The sequence below is a fragment of the Cydia pomonella genome, chromosome 14 (assembly GCF_033807575.1).
Source record: "Cydia pomonella isolate Wapato2018A chromosome 14, ilCydPomo1, whole genome shotgun sequence".
NCBI classification, from domain to species: Eukaryota; Metazoa; Arthropoda; class Insecta; order Lepidoptera; family Tortricidae; genus Cydia; species Cydia pomonella.
The window spans coordinates 14,436,891-14,464,356 of record NC_084716.1 but is presented as its reverse complement, the minus strand read 5'-3'; the positions used below and the strand labels follow the sequence as shown (position 1 = coordinate 14,464,356).

The window sequence follows — 27,466 nt, the reverse complement described above, 5'->3', positions numbered from 1 at the left end:
GAAAAATATCACATATGTAATATGTAGCATTTGCAAAGCTATTTACACGGTATTCATATTAAGCATTTCATACAAATTACAATGATCCCTTACACCATACAATTTAAATGAATATTTCAGGAGTAATCGTAAATTAAAGTTTCATTTCGAGCCATATAACTTGTACGAATGATTTTGATTTTTGACCCCTCTCCCCGTCCTTGTCACACTTGGTTACATTTGGCAAACCCCTAATATTTTTGATAAAAGAAATATGAGACATTTAATAACACAAAACCGATAAGAAAAAAAATACACGAACAAAATGAGTATTATTCCGAAAACTCCTTATTTAAGTGTTAAAATATAAATTTATTTTCGGTTTCTCGTGAAGTTTGTGACATCACAAAGTTTGTGACTGTGTCCCCCTTGTCCCAACATGTCACATTTCCTTGACCTCTTCCCTTCCTCTAAACGTGGGACGTAATTAATGGATGACACCCAAAGAATATAATACTCACTAATGACACCTAACGTAAGATTTTTTTTAAATTCTATCTCGTTTGTTGGCGTTTCTTTACACAGCAAATGCTCGTTTAGAAGTTCTTGTATTTATGACAGTTGCAAACTGTCATCGTTGCTAGTGCACTATGATATAGATCTCCGCCCGCGCAGCTGAAAGCAATCCCATTAATGAAACTGCACGGAATATATACCGTTTGTTCTGATTAAACCGATTTGAATTACTGTAATATCCTAAATGAATAGGTATAAACTGATATTTGCGGACGCTTATTTTAACAAGCTTTTATTTAACTTGCGCTGTTAGTATTCCCTGTGTAAATTCAATATGGGCGAATATTTAAACGATGGTTAGCACAGGACCTAAGCAGTATATTGAGATAAGTTGCTTAGAAATACAATGAAAATATTAACCATACAAAATAATTCAGCCCGCAATGTACAGTCAGCGTCAAATACTTTGTAGCAGTGAAAGTGGCCAAATAGTTCGGTACACCATACTAAATATATGGTGTACCGAACTATTTGGCTACTTTGGTTACTACAAAGTATTTGACGCTGACTGTACAAGCAATACAAAAGTTACGAGAGAGGTACGAGCTTTTTAACTAACTAAATAACTGCCAACCAAAGAGGTGTATTGTCAAAGAAAACTTTGTAGCGACGTAAACTTACTGCCATCTTTCGACACATAATTAAAACTTTTAGAACGCCATTTGACTTTGATCCTTATTATTTTACTGATATGAGTTAAATATGTTAAATATCAAAAAGTGGCGCCATCTGATCTAATAGATCAAAGCCCAAAGGTATAGCAGCATCGTTTCGAGCGATGGAGCCATAAGCTTTAGGTTAGGTTAGGCTTTAGGCACTTTTTGATATTTAACAAATTTAACTCATATCAGTAAAATACTCGTAATAAGCATCAAATTCAAATGGCGTCCTAATAGTTTTAATTATGTGTCAAAAGATGGCAGTAAATTTACGTCGCTACAATGTTTTTCTTAGACAATACACCTCTATTTCAAATTATCTTTGCTGCCAACGCTTGCTACACTGCTGGAGGGTAAATTTTTAAAATTTAATTACGAGGTCATAATAAAAAGTTTTTTTAAGTTACGAAAAAAACAAACACAATTAGATTGCATTGTTTTATCAGAGAGTTCCTATGGCTACCTCTTGTCTCCATCAGGTCGGCTCGATGGTACCGTATTCCATCGTCACCCGACTGACCCAGGGAGTGAGTCGAATTTAACTTGCAAGCTTTGACCCGTACGAACAATACATAGTTACATTGCAAGTTAAATAAAAGCTTGTAAAAAGTTGGATCGTTTTACCATTTGTTGATATGAAAGGAATATTGGATTAAAAAAACAATCGTTTAGAAATAATGCGGCGTACCTACGGCGTGCTACGCATGAACCTATGCACGCTTTTTTCTCTGAGTCAAGAAAAAAGAGATACTTTAGTATTTATAACATATACGTACAGTCACCATCAAATATATCGGAGCGCCCGAGGTGCTCACAAATATCTGAACAGGTCTCTATTGTCAAGGCGTTAGAGTGCGTGTTCACATATTTTCGAGCACCTTGGCCGTTCCGATATATCTGATGGCGACTATTAAACAACTTTGACTTGGTTCACAGACATTTCTGACCTCCATCAGACTAATTACAAAGCACATTTGTGATTCTGTGAACAATTAGCACGCAAACACAACTCGAATCATACCGGTTAAATGTTTTATGAAGATACTAACTTGACTGAGAACTTAAGTTTAATAATAGATACTAAGTTAATATTAATGGAAACCGAGTTCCACCATGGCATACTGGCTCATTGATTGGGACATGAGATTTTTAAATGGTGAACAAACCTTTACCCCCTTATTCATAAACGTCTACTAAAGTTGACAAGCCGCTAATAATCGTTTGTCCCTTGACGTATTGGTATGATGGAAAGGGACAAACGATTATTAGCGGCTTGTCAACTTTAGTAGACGTTTATGAATAAGGGGGTTAGTACTTAATAAAAGGGCCCACTGATTATCAGTTCGCCGGACGATATCGGCCTGTGAGTATCGTGTTTATCAGCTTTTGCTGCGAATAACTGACAGGCCGATATCGTCCGGCGAACTGGTAATCATTGGGCCCCTTTAGGTTTTATTATTTATTATTGATATAAATACTTAGATAAATAGCAAAAAAACCCTGAACTTAGAGTGAAGCTAGGGATAGACTACGAGAAAATGTCACATGACACGTGTCGCCAGCGCCGTCGAGGTATTTTTATTTTTCTCATGTTTCATATGAACTTGCAGTTTGGTTTATGATACTAGCAAACATGGACGCAAAATCCCATTCACTACCATTCACACTTATGGCTTCAAGAACTTGCAAGCAATATTCATTACATCGATCGACTGAATTCATTGTACTGTATATAACTATACAGTACAATGAATTCAGTCGATCGACCAGATTCCTCAATGTAAGGAAAATCGCATGCAAATTTTCTTAGGCCGTCTAAACGGGGATAGAAAAAGAACCGAGCATTCTTTGGCGCATCTAGCGTTAGCGAAGGTGTCCGTTTTGACTCGGGAAAACTGCCTTCGTATGTCTGGATGTTCTACTATACAGGTCACAATTCTCAACCGATTCTCGTGTGATTTTGTGGCCAGATTCTGTGATGAAATAGAATTTTTTGTCGATTCTGATTTCGGATTTTTTTTACGCGGACTTTGGCATAAAGGACTTAAGCGCCAATGGGATCTATGGCGCTTACGACCATTGTGAGTCCACTGTGACAATGACTCCATGAACTAAGTATTTTTCACTTTTCAATTCCTAAGCTTATCGCGAGGTCTACAGCTCACAGAGACACTAGTAATATTTCTAATAGCAGAGTACGAGTAAATGCCGTAAAAATTCAAAAATGTAATACTTCATGTAATCTCGATGACGCGATCTATAGTAAGTAAATATAGAATTAAATTATCTGCTGAAAGCTCCAGCACGAAATATAAGAGATTATCTCAGTGTTTTAATGTAAATAAGGACTAAGTACATATTTTTATTCGAACACTTAAATTAATAATAAATGTAACTGAAAATTTACCGATTCCTTTAACTTAATAAATAATAATATTACCGATAACTTCTCGTACTAATAATAAAATAGGTATGTAAGATCTCTTTTTTTCTCTTTTATTCAGAAACAAACAGTCATTCAATAACATTGAACAGTAGATTAAGCAGCAGTAAATTGACCTATAGTTTCCTTAATTTACATATCAAAATACGAAGCTAATGCTTTTTTTGAATACAAAAATATCGTATATAAATGCAAACAATTTTTACAATACTTTAAACAAATATCTACAGCTTGCCTATATACAGTACAAGTTGATTAACACCTAAAGATAAGATCGGAGATAATTTGAAATGTTATCTCCTGTATGAATTTTGTTCTGTAAATCACCGAATGATTAGATATCTCTGCAACGCCTGCCCGCTCTTAGCATATTAGTATTATGTAGTGTATTAATACAATAATCTATAAGGGAAGAGCATCTACAAGCTCACAAAAAGCTTACAAAAGTTCGGTACAGCCGAAGGATTGAAGATCTTTTTTTCTGACTGTCCGAGCGACAGACGTATACAAATATGAGAGTTCTTTTCCGATATCTATAATAGTCTTCCATGCCATCAATTGTATCTCTTCTCTCTCTCTTCTCTTCCCCACATTAACCTGAACATTCCTGGCGGAGGCGGTAAGTTTTTCCATTTTTCCTTTGATACAAAATGTTACCCTAATAATAATTTGATAGGTTCTAAATGGGTTCTAAATTGATTATGATAATGTCAAGTGGCGATCCGTCATCTCTGCCTACTAAGAAACAGATTTTGAAATTAACCAAATAAATTGCATACCATCAGATCCACAGCGCAGGTTTCGTCAAAACAGAATATACGAGTATGTTTTGAAATTTAATTTAAATTCCACTTACGTCAATCATGGCATAAGAGTTGGACATCATAGCGATGAGCAGGTTCAGTAGCACAATGACGTTGATCACGGAGTAAGAGCCAAACATCAGCAGCCCCCAGAAGCGAGTGTAACTCTTGATGCCAGCCAGCTCGAAGTTCTCCAAGCCCACCATGCCGAATGACGCCCAGAAGAGGGATTGAGAGGCTTCGAATACGCTGGTGGTAAAAAAAAGAATTAAAACACCTTGAGCTCAAGCGGGGTAGAATCCGTCTAATTTAAAGGAATATCTTAATGAACTTGAAGGTAAAACAGATACTTAAAAGCACATCAAATATAACTAACAAAAAGTATTTCAAACAAGTTCTGCGTTCTAGTTTGGCTGTTTGTGAATCATCCAAAAAAGTCCCTCGTCCCTCTAAATAGTAAAATATCTAATAAATTATGTGTCTACTCTAATGATTCTTGCACATTTCGTAGATATATATCTATTTATTCTTAATAAAACGAGGACATGTTCGCACTCGTAATTCCAGATTCACTAGTGTTTAAATCAAATAAAATCATAATGAAACGGACTTTTATTATTTAATTAGCGCTTTAACACAGTACATATAATGTCCATAATTCACCAATTTATATTAAAAATATAGCAAAATATGATTCTATAAAAAATCTATACAAGCGCTTGTTTAGAATAAGTAACAAAGTCGTTCTTATTTCCAATTCCATATCCACAAGTTGACGAGTAACGTAGGAGTAACTACATTTCAGAATAAAGCTCACACGTATAAATATATGGAAATTACGTTCAGATTCGGGGAAATACTTATAATTTCCATTAAGTACAAAAATGATAGGTAATAGATGTTTTGTAACGAATTTGCCTTAATAAAGCATTCTAAAAATAAATGTGTTTTTATTTCTAAATCTATTTTGGAGCCATTGAAGAAATGTCTCAGTAAAATTTTCATATCAAAGAAAAACATTGTTACGTAATAACACTCAATCCGAATTTATGAAAAAATACGATTTTGAATATAATAAAAATAAATAATAAATGTATATAAAACATGCAATTGGCATAATTAGTACGCATGATAGTCCATAGTGGCTCTCAAAGTCATGCAGTCCACCTCATCAATCTTCAAAGTATTCATCTTGACGTTGATATCTTCTTCCAATTGTATTTGTGTCTGCAGCAAATATCGAAGTGAGGCCGTGGCTTCCTGTAGCATCTGCTGAAGCTGCTCCACGCTGTGACGGAGGCTCTCACACTCGTAGTACAGGGACTGCCCTGGAGGATCCTTTACCAATTCGGCGCCTACTCTCTGAGACCTCCTACCAAGTCTCGTGTGCGCCAGACCTATGTACCCTTCCTTTTCAGCTAAAGCCTTTTGCAATTCTAAAATATTATTCTGCATGTCACAAATCTTCTTCGCCGTCTCATGATGCATCTCCTCCAGCCTTCCTTTTGCAATATGTGTCTCTTTAATACGCTCATTGAATTCGTGGTTGCATTTGTTATAGGATGTCCATAAATCATCAATAACTTGTTTGAGCAAAGTATCAATGAATATGCGTATCGGGCGAGCGGAAGCCACCTCTCGTGCTGCCTGTTGTATATTCTTTGCGGAGTACGCATTGTATTCTTCAGCTGAAATATCAGCGGGGTCTAGATTTGCGTAGCCTTCGTAAACGGACAGACATAAATCAGTCGGTTTTAACGTGAGTGATCCTTTATCGGAATCGATGGCAGCTTGCTTGTACTGCAAATCGCGATCGAGTAGGTACCGAACGGAACGCAGTCGTCGCATCTGTTCGTTCAACTGTTCTAGAGCCCGTTTCAAAAGACTTTGCCCCCCGAGGATAGTAGTTATTTCATTTTGCAGCGCATCTTCAACATTATCGACAGCCAAATCGATTCCTAACCGGCCGTCTCGCAACATAAGGCATTTCCTACAGATCGTAAGAGCATTTGATTGCAGGGAAGCTAAGCAGTCTTGTAGCCGGGTCTTATACATGCCTAAAGCTTCTAGCTCATTATAAATCTCTTTTCTTTGTACCATTAATTCTCCTTTATTGAACTCGACATCACCAATTCGTTCCTCTATGCGCCGATCTGAGGTTTCTTTTAAGAGTTTTGCGCTTTCTTTCGTTTGGTCGCGGACTCTCTCACATTCTTTAAGGACCCTGTCGGCGAGTTGGGCTTGGTCTTCAGCATTTCTGTTTCTGGCGTCGTTGTTGAGCTTCCACTCTGCGAGAGTGAACTTGGCGGACCTGGGGGGTACACAGACAATCGCCTGCTCAGATAGCCGCGTCGTGGCCACCGGGGCTCCAATTACGTGGCGCACACCAAATTGCGCGTCGCTCATTTTGCTAAATAATTATCGAAAACTTGTTTGTAAGGAAATAACAAAAATATAATAATAGTCAATGACAATATTTGTCAATCAAATAATTTCGTTGTCAAAACTGTGACGGCAAAAAAGTTACTTGAAAAGTGGTTTAAAAATATTATTGGCAGTGCTCTGTACTTAAGTACGCAGGTTATATTTAGTTTGGCTCAGCTTTTTTTTAAACGAACAGCCATTTCACTGATCATTATATTTTTATATTTTAGTACAAGTATTTTGTGCAATGATACTGTATTTATTTAAGTAGTTAATAACCTGAAATAGAAACCGTTTAGTCGTTTACCTGTTTTTTCTGTTATGGCTAAAATAAATACTGAGACTAATAAAACTCGTCAGTACTGTGCAAGTACTGTGGCATTCGTGTTGTTTCTATGAAACTACGTGTACGGAACCTTCACAGACACGCACTAGGTTGCGCCCGATTTTATTGAAAGGGAGGGGGATTATTTCTACATGCTGCACGCACAGCAACGCCTTAATTATTCCCATGGAAACAAACAGTTAAGTCAATTACTAAACTTGGTTCACATTACGTTTTAAGAACCACATATTTATTCCTTACTTATAGGTACACCTTCGTGGTTAAAGCTAAGTGTTATTCGTGATTTGTTAAGATTACCTACTTGTAAAGAATTCAACTATGGGCGACACCAAATTTGGAATTCGCCACGTTATCGGCGCCCCAGTGGCAACAACAATGCTATCGCAACAAGAATTGGTGTGCATACCCCCCAGAACAGCCAAGTTTACCCTCGCTGAATGGGAATTGAACAACAACGCGAAAAGTAGAATCACCACAGACCAGCAACAACTAGCCGACAAGGTCCTTGGAGAGTGTCAGAGAGTCCGAGAAGAAACAGAAGACAGAAGCAAAATATTAAAAGCTACATCTGAAATGCGCATTGAAGAGCGTATATTAGATGTTGAATTTAATAAAAATGAGTTATGTCTACAGAGAAAAGAAATCTGCATCGAACTTGAAGCTATGAGTGTATACAAAACTAGGCTGCAAGATTGTCTGGCCTCTTTAGAACAAAATGCTTTAAACATATGTAGAAAATGTCTCATGCTGAGAGACGGCAGGTTGGGCATCGATCTAGTGGTTGACAATGTGGAATCTGCTTTACAAGAAGAAATATCAGCCATTCTTGGCGCTAAAAGTCTGTTGAAGCGAGCTCTTGAGCAGTTGAATGAACAAATGAGACGCCTGCGTTCCACGCGATACCAGCTCGATCGAGATTTGCAATACAAACAAGCTGCTATTGATGCCGATAAAGGTTCGCTTACATTAAAACCAACTGACACATGTTTATCTATTTACGAAGGTTACACAAATATGGACCCAGCAGATATATCAACTGAAGAATACAACTTCTATTCCGCTAAAAATATACAACTGGCAGCAAAAGAAGTGAGTTCGGCCCGCCCAATTCGAGTTTTTATTGACACGTTATTGAAGCAGGTCATCGACGACTTATGGGCGGCTTATAACAAATGCAATCATGCATTTAACGAGCGTATACAAGCGACTAAACTCGCTAAAGGAAACCTCGAAGACATGCATCGTGAAGTCACTGAAAAGGCTCTTGCCATGCAAAAGAACATTGAATTGTTAAAGAAAGCCATAGCTGATAAAGAAGGATATGTTGGCGTGGCGCATACGAGACTTGGGAGAAGGGCTCAGAGAGTCGGCGCTGAGTTGGTGAAAGATTCCCCTGGACGAGCCTTATACTATGAATGCGAGATGCTTCGTCACAGCACTGAACAACTGCAGAAGATGCTGCAAGACGCCACGGCCGCTCTTCGTTATCTGTCTCAGACACAAATCCAGTTGGAAGAGGACATTAACATAAAGATGAATACTTTGAAGATCGATGAGGTAGATTGCATGTCTCTGAGGGTGACAATGGACTATCATGCCTATTGAAGTTTGGACATGACTCTCGTTTAGAATATGGAAGTAAGTCGTAGTTTTAATTTAATTTAATGAGGTATATTGTAATGGTGTGTTAACGGACATGATAAACTTTTCGAACTCTTTCTAACGATATAAATAAGTGTTTAAGGCCTTTTAGTAGAGGTAAATATTTAAGAGCAAAGTTCTGGAAATGTTTGTATTATGTTGAAAGAGAAAGGATAAAATTGTTTTTGTTAAGTACCTAAATTAACTAACTTAAGTATGTAAGTAATTCTTACTTAGTAAATATTATTTACTATGTAATTTCGATTAATTATTTTTTATTTTTATTTTAATGTTAAGGTTAAATTCGCAGAAATGTAATTATATTCATTTACGCAAAGAATTCCAAGCCACTTTTTGGTGTGGTACATGATAAAAACTTTTGTTAAGTGCCTAAATTAACTAAATTAGTTAAACTACTTACTACTACTACTGCTATTGCTACTAACTAAACTGAAACTGAAAGTATTACTTACTTAATTAGTAAACATTATTTACTATGTAACATCGATTACTTATTATTTTAATTTTTATTGTTAATATTCCATAGTCGATGAAATATACATTTTCTTCATTTTTGCAAAAAAAAACCACTTTATTTGTCTGGTACGTGACAAAAACGTTAACACTGTTTCTTATCAACAAAAAATGTAAGTACGGTCATAAATAAGTAAACAATAGCTTATAAAATGTGAGGTAACGGCCAACAAAAACAATAATTATTATTCGTGTTGACATAATTGATAATTTTATGTGGTATGAAGAGTCTAGCAGTAACTATGATTTGTACGGCAATAGCCAACAATGCAGTTCTCCGACGCAATACTGGCAGATTATATTACTTATGAGGTAATTGCGTTTAAGAATTAATATCCTCCTAAGGCCCACGATACAAAAAATGCCAGTTAAATATGAAATCAATAATGAAGGAAATACGATTGAATTTATTTTGGTTAAAATTTGGACGAAACAAAATAAATTCAAGTGTAATCCAATTTAAGATTGTTTAGATTACATAGAAGTATTTAGTACTACGCATAGCATTGTATGTCTGACGAGGATATTTAATTCTTTTTATAGTGAGAATTATCTCCCCCCATTAACGTAAGGATACATTATTTTTGTCATTCCGACTAAACAATCGAAAAAAAAGCAACGAAGTTGATTATGCTAGCCTAAGTCAAACTTCTTACTTCCCGAAACTCCTCCATTTCATACAAGAGTCACCGGCATTATCCCAGTCAGGTAGACCTCCTGGGAGGACGTAGCATTTCTTCTTCTCCAGGTCGGCGAAATACCAGAGGAGCTGGTTAAGACCTAAGTACCGGTAAATTTAAACAAAACATATACACTAGCATCATATTTTGGGTACGGCCCTTTTGCCCAGTAAGGTATCTCTAACGTAAATAAATGCATAAATAAAATGTGTATTTGATTCTTGTCCTAACGTTGAAAAAATCCTCAGCTGTTCCCACTGGTAACTTGGTGGTAACTAATAGTTCGTTTCTTTTGTTTTAGAAAAGAAAGTAAATAATCTTGACATGTCTGTTATTGATAACGCTTTTTTTAAATCAGTAACTATTACTTATGAAAGAAAAATGATGTAAATTATCGTATATGATTTAAGGATGACTTACGTTACACCAAGGCCGGGGCACCGATCAGGCGTCATAGAAAATGACGTGTCGGACGCACCGGGCGGCCAGTTTTGAATGTCAAACTAAGGGGCCATTTATTTTAGACTTTACCTCTCTCTCAATAAAAAGACACGTCAACTCGCTTAACTTCTTTCTAATGCTAAAAAACGGACTATAGTGGGAAGAACCCAAAATATAATTCTATACCCAAACCTCTTGAGCGGCATTATAATATTTGACGTTGTCAAACTACGAGCTGTAGAGTTGAGTCGTAGTTGAGTCGTTTTTGAGCTCTAGTCATCTTTTTATTAAAATCCAGTATTTTAAGAATTAACTTTATTATAGAAACAATAACTTACCGCAAGCGAAAGCGAAGAGCACCAAACTATAGATGAAGAAAAACTTGACGATGTCTATGACCATGCGGCCCAGGGAGATCTGTAGCGGCCCCAGGTGAGGGTTGATGGAGAACAGGTGCACCAGCTTCAGAGCACTGAGGAGAACCATGTTTTAGTATTCGGCTTATTTTTTGACAGGTAGGCCACACTCCAAAGCGCAGTCAGCCAGCTTAGCACAGGTACGTCGCCGTCGCTACAGTAGCTCGCCTAGACCACCCATTTTTTACTGTATTATAGTTCGTTTTTAGCATTAAAAAGAAGGTAAGCGATTATGACGTGTCTTTTTATAAATAAAAAAAAAACACTTTTACACAAAATGAGTCACAGCAAATATGTAAGAATTATATATCATAGACCATTAATTACATTCCGTTCCTTTCATAAGTAATATAAACTAATTAAAAAAAAGCGTTTTCAAATTATTTTCAATTAAACGACACGTAAAAATTGATTACCTTTTTTTCTAATTTCAGGGAGAGGAAACTAGAGAGTTAGGGCGTTCTCGGCTCCGTTCGGCTCAGCATTGCTCCGAGCAATTATTAGGGTTGGCACAACTTGACGTTCCTTTGCGTGCACAACCACAGATAAGATTATTATTTGAATTTTGACAACCCTAAATAGCCTAAAGGGATAGTTCCATACATTGGAAAGAAACAACATGATTCGGCCCTGAATCGCTGTCAACTTCAGTTTTGTAGGAAGTTTTCTTTGTATACGGTAGTATATTTTATTATGTGCTAATGCTAAAAAAACGAAGTATAATTAGAGAGTGACGGGTAGTCTATCTCGCGGGCGAGATAGTGTCGCGGTGCTCCCTCCTTCCCATAGTTAGGGCTATATAGTTGAGAGGGATAAATTGTTTAATAACTAAGTACCTGAAAATGTTAGCAGCAGCGAACAGGCCCTCAGCGATCAACTGAGGGTCAAAAGCGTCCCACTGCTCCCTAGGTATAAACTTGGTCTGCGGGTCTCTCTTGATCTCCGTGATCTGTAGCAAAGAATACATTTTATTCAGAAATGATGCCTGACAACATTTATATTTAAAAAAAAACCGTTGTAATTCGCGTAACAATGGCTATCAGTTCGTCTCTTTTTTGTCGAAAGAATATTAACTTTGCGTGACACGTAATAGGGTTGTTTCCAATTTTTTGAAACGCTCGTATTACGTTCTATATTAACTAAAAGTTGCCGTAAAATTCAACTTTTATACTAAAAACTGCTTTAAATCTGTTAAATTAACAAACTATATTTTGACAGATGCTTTCGCCCCCAAAACGCTCTTTGAAAATTGTGTGACGTGACAGTTTACGGTTTGACACATAACTATATATACGCACGTCGAAGATACGAACTGTCAACTGACATTTGTCATTTGTTGATTATCGCCTAACTGTCAACAGTGTCAATCCGAGAGTTGTGACGTCATCAGAATGTTCAATGACGTTTCGAGTTTGGTCACGTGACGTGTGCCAAAAGATATTTTAAATTCAAAATTTACAAAAATATGGTTATTAGAGGTCCCCTAAAAGTAGTTTAACATGATCTTATAATCCAAAAGAATTGATTAGGATACAATTCTGCCCTAAGATTTGTAGATGGAAACAACCCTATTCGACCTGCGGTAGTCACCTGTCAATGTCGTCACCTGCGGATAGGGTTGTCATACATCTGGATTTCCCCAGATATGTCAGGATTTTTGTTTGTCTTTGTCAGGATTGCGGGGGACTTAGCGAGTGTCAGGGTTTTTAAGAAACCTCAACCACAAGCTAAAATTTTCAAGCCTCATGTGCAGGGGAAAGGGAAGGTTATGCTACTAGCCCACGAAAGATTTTGGAATAAGGGATTTAATGGAGGAATTTTTGAAGAAATGACTCGTCTACGAAATGTCAGAACTTTTAGTGTGATGTCTGCAATTTTATCAGCATATTCCTTTTTCATATGGTAACTCTCCCTGCGGAATATCAGCAGCCAGATACTCAGTACCATTGCAGTACGAATCGAACAAGTGATAGATTATTACGAGTAAATGTGTAAACCTGTTGCAAATAAGCCGCTATCCGGAGCAAGGCCACGGTCGCGTAGAGGAAGTTGCGTGTGAAGTCGATGAAGTTCCACATGTCCCGGAGGTATGCGCGAATGCCATCTGTGAAGATCTCATGTGTTTCTTCCCATATAAATCCTGAAATTTCAATAATAGATGAGACAGAGGTAGGCACCCCCGGCTCGGTAAAGTCCGTCTACTAAGTTAACTCTTCACTGTGGGCCAACCGCAAAAAACGAAAATCCATAATATATTTCGTTATCTGCCTATCTATCGCACACATATGGAAGAACGAAAAACGATTCCGATCCTAGTTTTTCGCGGTTGGCCCTCTGACTTGGCAAGCGACAGTATAAACACGCCACCATACTCGTAAATATAAAGTTCCTACGAAAATATGAGGTTTTAGTGGCACTCTCACACTATGTCTCAGTACGTCTTTCAAAGTACAATTGAAGATAGAAGACCTCAAAAAATAAAAGGCAACCAAACACACTAAATCAAAATTGGTGGATAAATGCGCCGATGATTTTTGCTGAAAATGGCTCATCTTCTTAATAATTTAGTTTGTAGGTACAAATACCTTCATAAGAACATTCTCTTTTGGTGAGGCGTGGCTAGTCCCGGTTCTGGAAAATGGAAAAGGAAACAGTATTTACCAAGAACGTAGACCACAACGACGAGCTCCAAGTAAGTCGGTCCATTTCCTCTCTGTTTCAGCAGTTCTTTTTCAAGCTCTTTTACCATCCACTCTGGACCGAACAGCTGTATCACTTGCACTTCAGCTCTTTGAGATACCAGGATCAAAATTACTGGAATAAAGTGATCGAATTAAACCATCATAATTTGTAGGAACCAAGATTGAACATGAGCTCAACGAGGGGCGGGAGGGGGTTAGGGTCGGCAACGCGCATGTAACTCCTCTGGAGTTGCAGGCGTACATAGGCTACGGATACTGCTTACCATCAGGCGGACCGTGTGCTTGTTTGCCACCGACGTAGTATAAAAAATAAATAATGATCATGGATTGAACATAAGCTTAGTTTAAGGATTCCGTTCTCCTTTCCTCACATACACATTTACGGAACATTTAAAGAAATACTTACACAGAAAGAACAGGTAACTAGATGCATGAATCAAGAACTTCATGAAAGGTTTCCTCATCAGTTTGCCAGTGGCACAGTTCGGGGCCACCATGTACAGTGAACAGTAGAAGGGGAAGAGCATCGCCACGCGGCAGATGATGTTGATTTTTTCCATGGCCGTCTTGCGACGGAATCCGGGTACTCCCTCGTACCAGAGGGATGCTAGGAGCTGCTGGATATTTGGGTGGGCTACGAACTGAAAGAGGAGAGGTTAGTTTGTGAGTAAGTGTACTTATTACCTTCTTAGTATTATATTATAAAACAAACCCCAAAGTAAAAGCGACCCATAAAGTTGAGTATTATTACAGAACATTTTGTATTGTATAATCAACTTTTTAAAATGTACTTGAAACGGTGGCCTCGTCAGGCTTACTGTTAAGTTTGATAACTAGCGCTTGAGAGCTCGGGAACTAATCCAGGCTAGAGAAATCACACTATTTGATCCTTTAAATTTGTTTTTTTAAATATCTAGCCTGCAAACATCCATTCTACCTTTTTCTGCTTAAAGTCGATGGCAAGCTCCAGCCTTGCCAGCTTCATATGCTCGCCATCCGCAAAGGGCGGCTCGTCGGGGTCGTGATTCAGGATGATGGCCAGCTCCTGCGAGCTGCGGGACTGATCCAGGAGATCCACGCCGAATTGCTGCGCTTGCCGGCGGAGCTCAAGGTATTCTGCTTTGCTTTCCTGTAGTAACAATGGAGCGTTCACGACTACCGAGTTTATATCGAGAAATTATTTAGATATTCATTTATTTAAACATTATTTCACATACCTATGACCTGACTTACGGGCAGTATCTCACTTGAAAGATTTTGGCCCAAACTCAATCTTATTTGCCATGACAAACGAAGTCTAAAAGGGTCCTGTTTTCAGCTTCAGTGAAAGCTACGTTTCTTGTGATCGGTGTTAAATATTTTCATGCAAACCAACCTGTTCAGCAAAAGCCAAGTTCCTGAGCTCCCACGACAGCTGAAAGGCTGTCAGGATAGGGTCGGTAGAAGAAAGCGCGATGAGAGATGGAGAGGCCAGGGCGCGATACGCATTGAGGCGCGCCAGAGAATGCCGCAGAGAGTCTTCAGATGACTCGCGGATGCAGTCGTCGCAACCGCATCTTAATAACAACATAAATATCAATTTATTAAATAAGTGACCACACGGTGAGTGTATTGATTAGTGACCGCTGGTATACATAAGGTTATTTAGTACTGAGGACTCAGATAAAATCTGATCAAGTTTGCAGTTAGATGAGGATAGCACCCGACCGGTCTTTACATATCCACGTGGGATCTGTCCAGACGTTTTCCTTCTGATATTACCATAAGTAACTAAGTAGGTTTATTTATTTAGGGTACTAAAGGATAGTTCCCTTTCCCACTCAATCAATATAAACTTTTTCCCCATCCAAATTCTAGGTATTATTTACCTACCTGACGTCATGAGGGTCAGGCAGCGTGGCTCCGCGGTCCAGAAGGATTTTGATGATCTCGTAGTTATTCTTGTGAGCTGCCAGCATCAGCGGTGTCACGTCTGGAGTAAACATGGCCGTGTTCGGGTCCACTTTCTGCCAACTCTGTTTAGGAAAAATTGTAATTTAATCTACAAAAGACACTAAACAGATCAACATTATAAGTGTTTCATCATTATTACTTTAAGCATGCGACATTTAGGTACCTTAGTTGGGAATAGCGTAGGAACGCCCATAAAAAACCATATCAAAGTTTAAAATGACAAGACAGGCGTAATGAATATACTCTAGAAGCAAATCTACAGTTTCCTTGGTTAGGAGTTTAATTGAAATACTTACGTACGGTTCACCAGGCTTATAAATAAGCTCCTCATGCTCCAGCAGCAGTTCCACTGCCTCAACAAACTCGGCGTTAATAGCCTGCAACAGAGCATCCTTCGTTTCCACGCCCATAACGACCAGGAGTTCCACCATCTCCATATTTTCCCCGTCTATGGCCAGGGTTAGAGCTCCTCGGCCGAGGGAATCGACGCAGTTTACGTCTACGTGCTTCTGACGGTGGGCTCGCTGTAAGATCCTAGGATCAAAAAAATCTTTAGTAAGAAATAAAGACCCTCATTGAAAGTAAGTATAAGAGTAGGTACCCTGGCGCCTCATAAAGGAGCTCCATGCATCTGAAGCTAACGAATAGTATTTATTCCTAACCTTTCCGGTTAGTTGAAGATAAGTAACTTAACACATGCTTACCTTGATTACTACCTGCATACTACTAATGCTATACTTAAGTATATTACTTTATGCATACTTTTTTACGTCATTTAACACATTTATCATCAGTACGATAAAGCATGTACTGCGAAATTTTTGAAAGGGAGGCTGCCGCGATGCAACTATCTCATCGCAGGGAACGATTTGTTGCGGGCTTATTGAGACCGAACTGTCAGGCATTGTTAATTGTGTCGCCATTAGTTGCGATGACTTACCTTCGGACATTGGCCATGTCTCCCCGCTCCACGGCGAGGAGATACTTCTTCTCCTCATAGGTGAGGGCCTTGGGCAGCGTCGGCAACTCTGTCATCGCCCGCACCCCCGAGCATTCGAGCGCGGGGTCCCCCTAATCAAAAAGGCCGGCAGTCAAAGTTTTAGTATAGGTACATTGTGAGTGAACATATCAGAGTTGATATACCTCAATTTTATTTAATGCTAAATGCATGTGCAATGGTGTAATTTGACGTGAATGACGATGGGAGGCTTCCATACTCTTTGGGTGGCAAAACAAAGTCTATAAAAGATATTCGACTAGTCTGCATATAAGTACTTACTTATCACCTTTGTTTTACATAGTTTAATCTTATTTTTTACGCCACAGTCCTTAATAGTCTTGTCGCTATATTACACCAGGGAATTGCAATTTAATTCTTACCCGGGGCGCCTTTTATGAATTAATAAATTTTACTACGGAATATTTCGGCCTGACATGTCAGTCTTAATCTTTTTCCAGGCCGCAACAATATATAAGGTTTTCCCAAAAAATCTAAATATATTCCAATTAATTTAGCTTAGATGATTCATTTGAAGATAAGTCACATTTCCCGAAAGTGCAACCTTAAATCGGAATGCTAAAGTTGAAATTCTATTGGCGCGTATGTGGTCGATAAATCGTATTATGTATGGAAAATGGTTAAAGGTAAATGCTGACTGCTATTTCTAGAACGTGCATACCTTTGCATTTTATCCTTAGCTAAATTTTATTCACGCCAAGTAGGCAATGAACTTAGTTCCTACATTAACACAATCTTTTTTTTTTTTTGTTTACTGGTGATTAAAGTGGTCAGAGTAATGACAATATTACTTTTTTTTCAATGCCCCCTTGTCAGGGCTACTTTTACAAATGGTATGGAACAGAATTTGAACAGTAACGATCACTATAGTTGTTAATGCGTATAACATAATTAGTTGCCTAACTAACCTGCCTATTCCGGCTTGTTTACTGACAACTTGTGACATAGTAACTGGCCGCTTTTGTGAGAAGTGACGAAGTCTCAACTAAGTTAAACGACGAGTTAAAGTTAGTTAATAAATGAACAATCTTATTGGCGGTAATGTGAAACTATTCATGTCAAAAGATTGCCATAGCAGCCAAAGGTATTGCATTCCTTCGAGAGGTTTTGTAGTTGAAGGTAAATTCTAATTGTCGATAAAATGTTCGTTTATTTTCAACTCGTAACATATATACCATAAAGAACTCTAGACTCTAGTCCCCATCGTAGTTTGAACGTCACTTTTATTTTTCATTGTATTTTCATTTCATGCAAACATAAAATCATACGTTTCTCGAAGGATTACGGATTTACACCTGCTACGATCTTAACACAGCACTTTCGCTTTTGCAAAAGACAAAGTATTGTGCTAGATTGCGTTGCCTATACGTGTGATAATATTTGTTCGATCGTTTTATCCTCGAATGAAGGCTAAATTTATCCATGCCTTATAGTAAAACTTACGCTCTCCAAATCCTTTTTGTCCCCCATGATGTAAAGCGCAGAACGCCCCTTCAGCACTCACTGAAACATTGTCCGCCATTTTAGAAACGTAAAACGCCATCTTGGTAATGTTTTCACAGGATCATAATATTTAAGTATATTTTTAAGGGACTGAAACTGAAGACCGTCTGAAGTGCGGAGTGAAAGGGTGATGTAAGAAAAATAAATGTGTTTTAAGATTAGGTTTGCAGTGTGGGCATTTTCCGGCTATGAGTTGGGGTGTTTATCAACCGTATAGTAGTAATAAAACAAAGTAGATTGTTGTTTGATTATTTTTTCAATCAATGATTTTTGGGTGTTCCAAATGATATTACACTATCCACAGTTGTTAGAATCAATTGATAGAATCAACATGCGATAGAATCAAGTGTTGATTTGATCATGCAGGTATACTGAAGGACAAAGGCATGTATTGTTTCCGCAGGAGTTACGGTTTGTTAAGCGGTTTACTTTTTTTTATACCACGACGGTGGCAAACAATTATACGGCCCGCCTGATGATAAGCAGTCACCGTAGCATATGGATGCCTGCAACTCCAAAGGTGTTACATACGCGTTGCCGACCCTTTAAAAATCTGTACACTTTTGAAATAAACTTTAAAATACACTTTTGAATACTTTTGAAGTTAATAATTTATTTATGTTGCATGTTAAAAAATATTTAATTTGATTAATTTTAGCCGTTTAAAATATTATTACAGAATTTTCAATCGTGGCTGAATACCGGATAGGTCTGTGCCTTCGATGCCTGATAAAAAATGACAATATTAACAATATGACCAAAGAGTAAAGTATTTTTTTTTTTATTATACGACATTATTACACAAATTGACTGGCTGGATAAGTTTTTCCACTAAGATCACACGCTGAGAAAAAACACTTTCTGGGGTATCCTACTGGATATCATTCTGTCCGCTATAACACCCGGGGGAGCATGACTGACACATGGCCCAATGGGATCACCTGGGGGATCTCAGAAGACAAAATCGTCAAATACAATCACCTGGGTGATCGGGTCAGGTGATTTTAGTGGATGACGTGGAATCCAGGACTTATTACTATACTATACTCTGTATCTTTAGGTATTTAAATAAAAGTAAACAAACAATTTGTAGTACATTTTCGGGTAGTTATAATATTTATTGGTAAACCAACCAAATACAAAACAGCCTGGATCTTTCACTGAACGACCTGACTTTAAACCTACATTATTTGATCATGTAATGTTCTCATCTACCCTCAACTGACTTAAGGAGCCATTTGAGGGTAGATTTTGTTTACCTTTTTCATATAACTAAAGATACAGAGTATAGGTTACGAGGACGTTTAGGCTGTTTAGCGTTTACTAAACTGAGTCTATGGATACGCGTATCATAATCCCTAACTCGGACCTGTAGCATGTACAACAAACAAAGCCTACATGTACAATTGAATTACCAGCGATAAGGTTATGTCATATGTGGGTGACGGCCGGTGTCGTCAGGATTACTTGTAGGGCTTCGTTGGTCTTAGTGTCGATACGGCAACAGTGAAATAAAAATTCTATAAATAATTATGTAATGTAATGTAATGACGACCGGTTTGGCCTAGTGGGTAGTGATCCTGCCTACGAAGCTGATGGTCCCGGGTTCAAATCCTGGTAAGGGCATTTATTCGTGTGATGAGCATGGATATTTGTTCCTGAGTGTTTTCTATGCATTTAAGTATTTATAAATATTTATATATTATATATATCGTTGTCTAAGTACCCTCAACACAAGCCTTATTGAGCTTACTGTGGGATTTTGGTCGATTTGCGTAAAATTGTCCTATAATATTAATTTATTACGTGTTCAGGTTCAGACTGCCTAGATCTACTATACAAAAGTTGGTGAGTGTATGTTCTTAAGTTAAACAAAAGACGGCCAACAGGCCGAGAACCGAGGTCATTTTCAGAACAACAATGACAAAGCAAACTTTGAAGGATAATTCAAATGTAAGTATGAACATCATAACATTTTGCTATCTCATCCCCTTGAAGTAGATCTGGGGTCAATTATGACATTACAACATTTTTGCCGCTTTTAGAGAAGGTTTTAGCTTCGGCAAAAACGTTTTCATGTCTGTCCGTGTTACGAATCGTTAAAAAATGGTCAAATTTTTCATCCTTTATTAGTTAGGTTAATTCAATTAATATTTGCAATTAAAAATCGAGATCATAATTTATAATATAATTTAATTTCATGTATCGATAAATAATTATATTAATTATATAATATAATTAATTTAATTTAAATTGCATATTTTTTAATTAATATTTTCAATTAAAAAATGTATAAATTCAATCGTCATTCAATGTCTCTATATTTAAATTTAACTATGGCAATTTCTAGAGCTTTCAAAATCTTAACGTTGTTATTCCGAATCCCCAACGACCATACACTTTGTCACTTTCGTATCTTGTAATTTTGAAAGTAAACAGCTTAATTCTACAGTTCACTATTATTTGACACCTTTACAATTACAACACCTGGGGCCCATTTCTCGGACGGTATTAGTCTAATATTACTAGTGTGTTGCGATGGTAACCCGTACGACTTGACAGTTCGTGGACTAATAATATTAGTCTAATATCCTTCGAGAAATGGGCCCCTGAGACCGGCGAAGATTTTACAGTCCGGTTGTTCTTCTCTACACGTCACATTTATCAACCAATTCATGAAATTATGTGAGTATTCTTATTCAACAAATTGTTATGGTTTTTGTACTAGTTTTGATAATTGTTTTGGTGATCGGCGCGCATCTCACGCGCGACTTTCGCTTCATTTCACATGCAGCAATCAGTGTGAGCGATCTTCAAGGGGCCCATTTCTAGGGGCCCATTTCTCGAACGTTATTAGACTAATATTATCAGTCCACAAACTGCCAAGTCGTATGGGTTACCATGGCAACACACAAATAATATTAGACTAATTACCGATCGAGAAATGAGCCCCAGGTCGTATCATAATAAGATCAAACCCGTAATTAATTTATCGAATCAGAATCGAACTCCAAGTTTGATAATGAGGAATATTACGCAAAACTGCGTAGGGAGCGCTACTAGTATCTACAAACTGTAAACGAACCGCCTCGATGCATAAATGTCATATATATTCGTAACTAATAATCAGTGATAACTTGTTAAAAATATGTTAAAGCATAGTATATAAAATTACTGTATCGTTTGTGCTAGTGCTGCCTCTGGCGGCAGAACATTGCAGTATTACTCCTTATTAGATACGATACAAGTGCAGAAAATAGGAAATTCGCAACTAGTGGTGATAAATTAAAACATGACCCAAGGTGTTTTAAATCGACACGAATTGCGAATTGCCTATTCGCACGTGTATCCTACAACGTTTTACTCGTACAGTACAGTACATCTTTAAAGGTTCGACAAATGCACGGAAAATGCTCATTCCCACACCCGTGCGGTAAAGTACCACCATATGTACTGTAAAATAAATGTTCGATTTTCCAGCGAAGCTCACAGTTTTACTAATAAATCTTCTTTTGCATGTTTTTCAATCACGTTGATTCGTTCGAATTAAAACGTGGGCATATTTGTAATTTGTAAATTGGTGTACGTTCTTTTGTTCGATTTTAACCATGTTTATTTTCGTTAAAACTTTTAAAAAAATATTACATTTTTATGAATAATAAAATAATAAGCTCAGCCTATATACGTCCCACTGCTGGGTACAATCCTCCTCTGATGCGCGAAGGAGCTTGGGCTATAGTCCCTACGCTGGTCCAGTGCGGGTTGGGGACTACATAGACTCATTTGAATTTCTTCGAATATGTATGCAGGTTTTCTTACGATGTTTCCCTTCACCAAAAAACTAGTGGTAAATATCAAATGAAGTTTAAAAAAACTCGTAGGTACGCGCCAGGATTTGAATCCGCGACCTCAGGATTGAACGTAGGACCAGGGGGAGGAAACTAGAGCGTTCGGGCTTTCTCGGCTCCGTTCGGCTCGGCATTGCTCCGAGCAATTATTAGGGTTGGCACAACTTGATGTCCCTTTGCGTGCACAACCACAGATAAGATAATTACATGAATTTTGACAACCCTAAATAGCCGAAAGGGATAGTTCCATACATTAGAAAGGAACAACATTATTCGGCCCTGAATCGCTGCCAAACTTCGGCTTTGTATGAAGTTTCCTTTCTGTACGGTAATACTATTAGCCTTACTACGACTGCCAGAAGTGTCAAACTGGCATATTTATTTAACGTCTGCGTAACTTACTTTCTATAAATCTCGCTCGCACAAGATGCGAGTACGAGCGAGAAAGTAAGTAACGTACACGCTAAAGAATATGTCTGTTTCAAACTGGTGGTAGCCGTACTGACCCACTCAACCACCTCCGCTTCTATTAATGATAATCTTGAAAACACATAAAATTACTAAAAACATGAAAATTTTACAAGGATCTTATCTGTTGCAGGATGGTGTATTTCTTCCCTTCCCTTCTTTGTTCCCGGGCACAAATTAAAAAATCATTTCCATTTGGCCCTGCCGTATGGTCGCGGTCACTTGGGGCGGAATCAAATGGGAATATCAATACACCCACAGGATGCTACTCGTACAGTCAGCATCAAAAGTAGTGGATCAAACAACGCTTCAAAAGTATCTACCATTCTGTAACAGCTTAAAAAAGTGATGGTTCTATATGTAGAACAATTTAGACTGTAAACGATATAGTTTTGGACGTGTATTTTAGTGATTTACCTACATTTAGAAAATTTATCCGGAATATCAGATACTTTTGGTGCGTTGTTTCATCCGCTACTTTTGATGCTGACTGTATGTACATGGCAGTAAGTCCGCCTTTTGTAGTTTAACGATTACTTTTGTGCAAAAAGGTTAAATATCTTGCAAATACGCCAATAAGTTGTAAAAAATTGCAGCTTTCCTTTTCACAAGATCAAGAATATCCCTCTTGAGTCGATCATTCCCTGGCAAGAAATAGACACATCACGCACACATGAATTATAAAAGGATACCAGACGATATGAAGAAGCGTTGAAATAATCCAGTCAAAGAGATACCTCGTTTAGCCCGTAGAAATTATTGAAATTGAAATCATTTATTGCGTATCACATAGCAGGACAGGTACCTAATTGTTAAATATAAGGCTGTTGTTCATGTGACGCCCTGTTAGGGCACAGCAACATATTTCCACATAGGGCTACATACTAAGCTATTCTAAAATTATACATATTATTTACATTTTTTTTAATACCACGTCGGTGGCAAACAAGCATACGGCCCGCCTGATGGTAAGCAGTCACCGTAGCCTATGGACGCCTGCAACTGCAGATGTGTTACTTGCGTTATATTCCTAATAATTAATTAATTGTTTTACATTTTAATAATACCTATCTAATTAAAGATTTACAATCACATGTATCACTACACAAAAGAGATATTATGTATCTTCAAAAAATTCTCTTATACTACAGTAGCATTTATTTAACATCAGGAATGATTTTAGTTTCGTGCTAAACAGGCTTAGTTTATCCTCGTTTTTTATGTTATTTGGGAGTTGGTTATATATTTTTATTGACATGTAGTGTAGGCTACATGTCACCAATTTCATTTTAGTAAAAGGAAGTTTCAGTTTATTTAAATTGCGGTCATTTCTTTTGGTTAATGTTTCAGGAGTGTATAATTCACTATATTTCCTTACAAATTTGCTGGTCTCTAGAATATATATAGAGGTAAGGGTGATTTAATAAAAAATGGCTTACAGGATTCCATTTCATCAATGTTGGCCAGGATTCTGATGCATCGTTTTTGTTACATTTCCACTAAAGAGTGGTCCGGAAAAATAGTAGCATGTAATATGTGTACAAGAGTATTAAAATAACAGTTTAATGAGTATTTATTGCAAAAAAAAAGATTTTACAATCATAAAGGGAGCTCACGTTAAAAATTAAATAATTGTTTTTAAATAAAAAAGTAAATAAATACATACATAGGACAGGATACAAATTGCCTAAGTCCGACAGTAAGCTCAATAAGGCTTGTGTTGTGGATACTTAGACCACGATATATGTAATACGATATTTATATATATAAACTAAAATCTTACAAATTGATCTTATCGACGAATTTCCGCTAGAAGATGTGATACAATTTGCTATTCGGCAGTTTTAGATTAAATTGGCCTTTTTTTGTTTATTTGGAGACCCTTACTGGTTCGAGATGTATTTCAATATTTACGAACAGAAACGTATTGACTACTGAGCAGATTATGTACTGTTTTGTTCAGAATTAATTACACTTTAGGTACTTATATATTTTCAATGATATAAAAGTGATCATGACTCGATAATTTGATTTTACTCGTGCGCCTATTCTGTTATTTATGTCAAATAGATAGTGATTATTATTTATTAGTCGGACATAGAAAAAATATCTCCTTTTTATATAATAGGTCCTAAATCTAAGGTATATACGACATTTCAGGGTTAGATTGAAATTATGAGTAGGTATATGATAAGTATTTATCAACCAAACCTAAGCTACACCAAAACAAAAAATTGATTATGGATTATAAAAATTAGAAGAATTTTTCTAATTCTGCTCATTGATTGGACTATTTTGGACACAGTTAAGGACTCATTTGTTACATATTGTATTCGGGTATTAGGGCAGTACAAGTAGTCCGTAAGCTACATTTACCATTCTGGACGATCCTCCATTGTTGGATTAAAATGAACACCGGTCTGTTTCCCTGTTTAACCTACTTAACCCATTGTTCTGTCTGAGCAGATGTGGGATGTCGCTCAAATTCGGAATAGCCCAAAGTGTTTGTCAAAAGTTGTGGTTTTGATACAGGTTTTTGTCACAAATAACTGTTTTCCACCGTATTATATTGTTTATTTGTATAAGTTCCTAGCCAGCCTGACTTTCCATAAGCACACCACAGGTTAAGAGCCATAGTGAACCGTACTAGTCTACTTAGTAGACTCTACTAGTACCAAAATAAGGTTCATTTTTGTGTAATTATTTTCTTTGCAATTAGTGAGTTTGGTTATGTTACTTAACTAAATATGAATTTTAATTAATTTGGATAGTTATAGTGTAATAGACCAATCATTTCGAAAATAAAATACTCCCTTTTTATTATTTATTATTACAAGCTTTTATTTAACTTGCAATGTATACAAATGCAATACAAATACTCTTTATTGTACACCTCAATTAAATAGGAACACAAGCAGAGGTCAGAAACAACAGGCGGTCTTATCGCTAAAAAGCGATCTCTTCCACACAGCCTTTGGGTAGCGGAAATTTGTAAATTTACATATGTCTGTAGGTGTTGCAAATACAATGAAAGAAATATGGTTATTATTATTCCCTTGATATCCCCACTATCCTTGCCTATAGTATTTTGTATTGAGATGACATCTGTCACTATACCCAAGCTGTTTGAAAAATACTATAGGGAAGGATACTGGAGATATCAAGGGAATAATAATTACCATATTTCAACTGCAGTTTCGGGATAACCTACGTCAGTGATAGTCATTTATTTTAGAAGGGGGTGAATTTGTAGTTTAACTCCCCGATACCCAAGCAAGAAAAAGTTTTCAAAATTGAAAGATTGGAAAAGTAGATTCTTGGGCGTTGGAAAAGTAGAATCTTGAGCGTTTCAGGAGTTTAAGGGACGAGGATTTAACAAACTACCTATATGCTACCGAGTGAAACACAAAATTTATCATCACACCACCGCGAGAAAAATACTGACTCGAAAATATCTCGAAAAATCAAATGTATAACACAACTTTACGTTAACGTTTTTGGATAGTAATTATATTGTATGCATTCCACAGTGCCTTAGTGTCTCACTGTAATACTGTGTAATCTGTTTGAATAAAAAAAAAAAAAAAAAAAAAAAAAAAAAAAAAAAAAAAAAAAAAAAAAATTAACCTTCTGACCGCCAAAGACGTCATATGACGCGCGCGGCTACAGCCCAATATCAACCTTCATGCGTACCGACAAGGTTCACGATTACGCGCCGCGTGCGATAGACGTGGCGTTCAAAAGGTTAATGTTATTAACTAAATATTTGTTATCCAAAATCATCACTTTGAACGCCAAGAACCCCTAAAGGAGTCATTACTAGTTGCGTGCCCACAGCGCCAAGGACAACTTTCAAGTAAGGTTTACATTAGCTCGCTTGCCCCCGTGGCGTTTGAGTGATGTTTGTGTTTATGACATAAAGCGTCCAAAAGGTTAAATGTCAGTTTCACCAACCAACATGAGGAATAAACTCGAAATTTGCATCTAAATACATTGCCACTTTTGTGGATAATAAGGGGAGACTACCAGCTGGTGTGACGAAAAAAAACATTCTTGCTTGTTTTCATCACTTTGTTGATTAACCAATTCAGCGCTAATCACGACACATTATCGTTTTACCTCTACAAAGTATTTCGTCTATATACCGAGAAACCTATGTTGTCGGCTACGACGCGCTACGACCGTAGCTCAGCGGTGAATGTGTTAATCTTTGAACGCCTTGCGGCATAAACAAAAACTTCACTGACACGTCGAGGTCCCGGACGCCGGGCAACAGTGAGCTAATGTATACCTTAGTTGAAAGTGTGAAGGTTACTTTGACAGCGTTCGCCATAATACCTATAGTTGTAATTGGCGCTGTGGGCACGACTAGTAATGACGACTTTAGGTGTTCTTGGTATTCAAAAGGTTAAACTTAACGTAAAATACTCACAGTACGAACGCTGAGGCTGGCGCGCCGCCACTCCTGCGCTATCCCGCCCTCCTACCCTTATATAGGGGGGTGAAGCTAAACCAATTACGTCGTCTGAGCCGAAGCGAGGCAGATATTCGAGCGATTCGCATTTGTTTAATCGTCACGTGGTTATTGTGTACACGTTTTACGCTCATTTTAACATTAGTGAGCGGACTCTGAAACCTAATGGACAGAGGATACTTATTGTCGAGTTTGAACTTTTAACTCTAAGAGCCCAATTCGAAATGTTCACGTAATAATTTGGGAGTTCCAAACTCATTTATGTATTATGGCACTTCCAAACTATAGAGGTACAATTTTGTCAAGTAACTAAATAAAAATTTAGTAGTTAGGTACAAATTATGTACTAAATCACTAGGTAATAAAAAATGCCAAAACGCAATGTGGGATCGCCAGAGAGCATCCATAGAATTCTGGGTATTTTTTTGTATTTACCGGCATTTTGAAGTCTGTAATGTCTGTTCCAGAATAAGTAGTTTTATGCAATCATGTGGACAGCAAAAACTGTGTTAAAACAAGTTAGTTGAATATCATGGGTACGTAGACTCAATTCTCCGC

The 27,466-nt window shown here is 37.3% G+C and overlaps 3 protein-coding genes across 3 annotated transcripts in view; 1 reads left to right on the top strand and 2 right to left on the bottom strand.

The window, feature by feature from the left end:
• LOC133525026 (transient-receptor-potential-like protein) overlaps nt 1-26,939 on the bottom strand; it is a 52,779-nt gene extending 25,840 nt beyond the window's left edge. The window contains 14 exon segments of the mRNA XM_061861221.1: nt 4,514-4,709; nt 10,062-10,185; nt 10,865-10,998; nt 11,779-11,891; nt 12,940-13,082; nt 13,604-13,756; nt 14,051-14,285; nt 14,582-14,773; nt 15,020-15,200; nt 15,517-15,659; nt 15,894-16,131; nt 16,538-16,668; nt 18,059-18,118; nt 26,867-26,939. Coding sequence (XP_061717205.1) covers nt 4,514-4,709; nt 10,062-10,185; nt 10,865-10,998; nt 11,779-11,891; nt 12,940-13,082; nt 13,604-13,756; nt 14,051-14,285; nt 14,582-14,773; nt 15,020-15,200; nt 15,517-15,659; nt 15,894-16,131; nt 16,538-16,668; nt 18,059-18,085 — 2,010 coding nt within the window. The 5' untranslated portion in view covers nt 18,086-18,118; nt 26,867-26,939.
• On the bottom strand, nt 4,745-6,959 carry LOC133525028 (tektin-1-like). The gene has a single exon (XM_061861223.1). The coding sequence runs from the start codon at nt 6,864-6,866 to the stop codon at nt 5,580-5,582; it is 1,287 nt and encodes a 428-aa protein (XP_061717207.1). The 5' UTR covers nt 6,867-6,959; the 3' UTR covers nt 4,745-5,579.
• On the top strand, nt 7,549-10,068 carry LOC133525029 (tektin-1-like). The gene has a single exon (XM_061861224.1). It carries the CDS (start codon nt 7,549-7,551, stop codon nt 8,833-8,835), a length of 1,287 nt encoding a protein of 428 aa, XP_061717208.1. The 3' UTR covers nt 8,836-10,068.
• Nucleotides 26,940-27,466: the final 527 nt, after the last annotated feature.

Coding starts and splice junctions, on each gene's coding strand:
- LOC133525028 (XM_061861223.1), bottom strand. CDS start 6,866: ATGAGCGACGCGCAATTTGGTGTGCGCCACGTAATTGGAGCCCCGGTG.
- LOC133525029 (XM_061861224.1), top strand. CDS start 7,549: ATGGGCGACACCAAATTTGGAATTCGCCACGTTATCGGCGCCCCAGTG.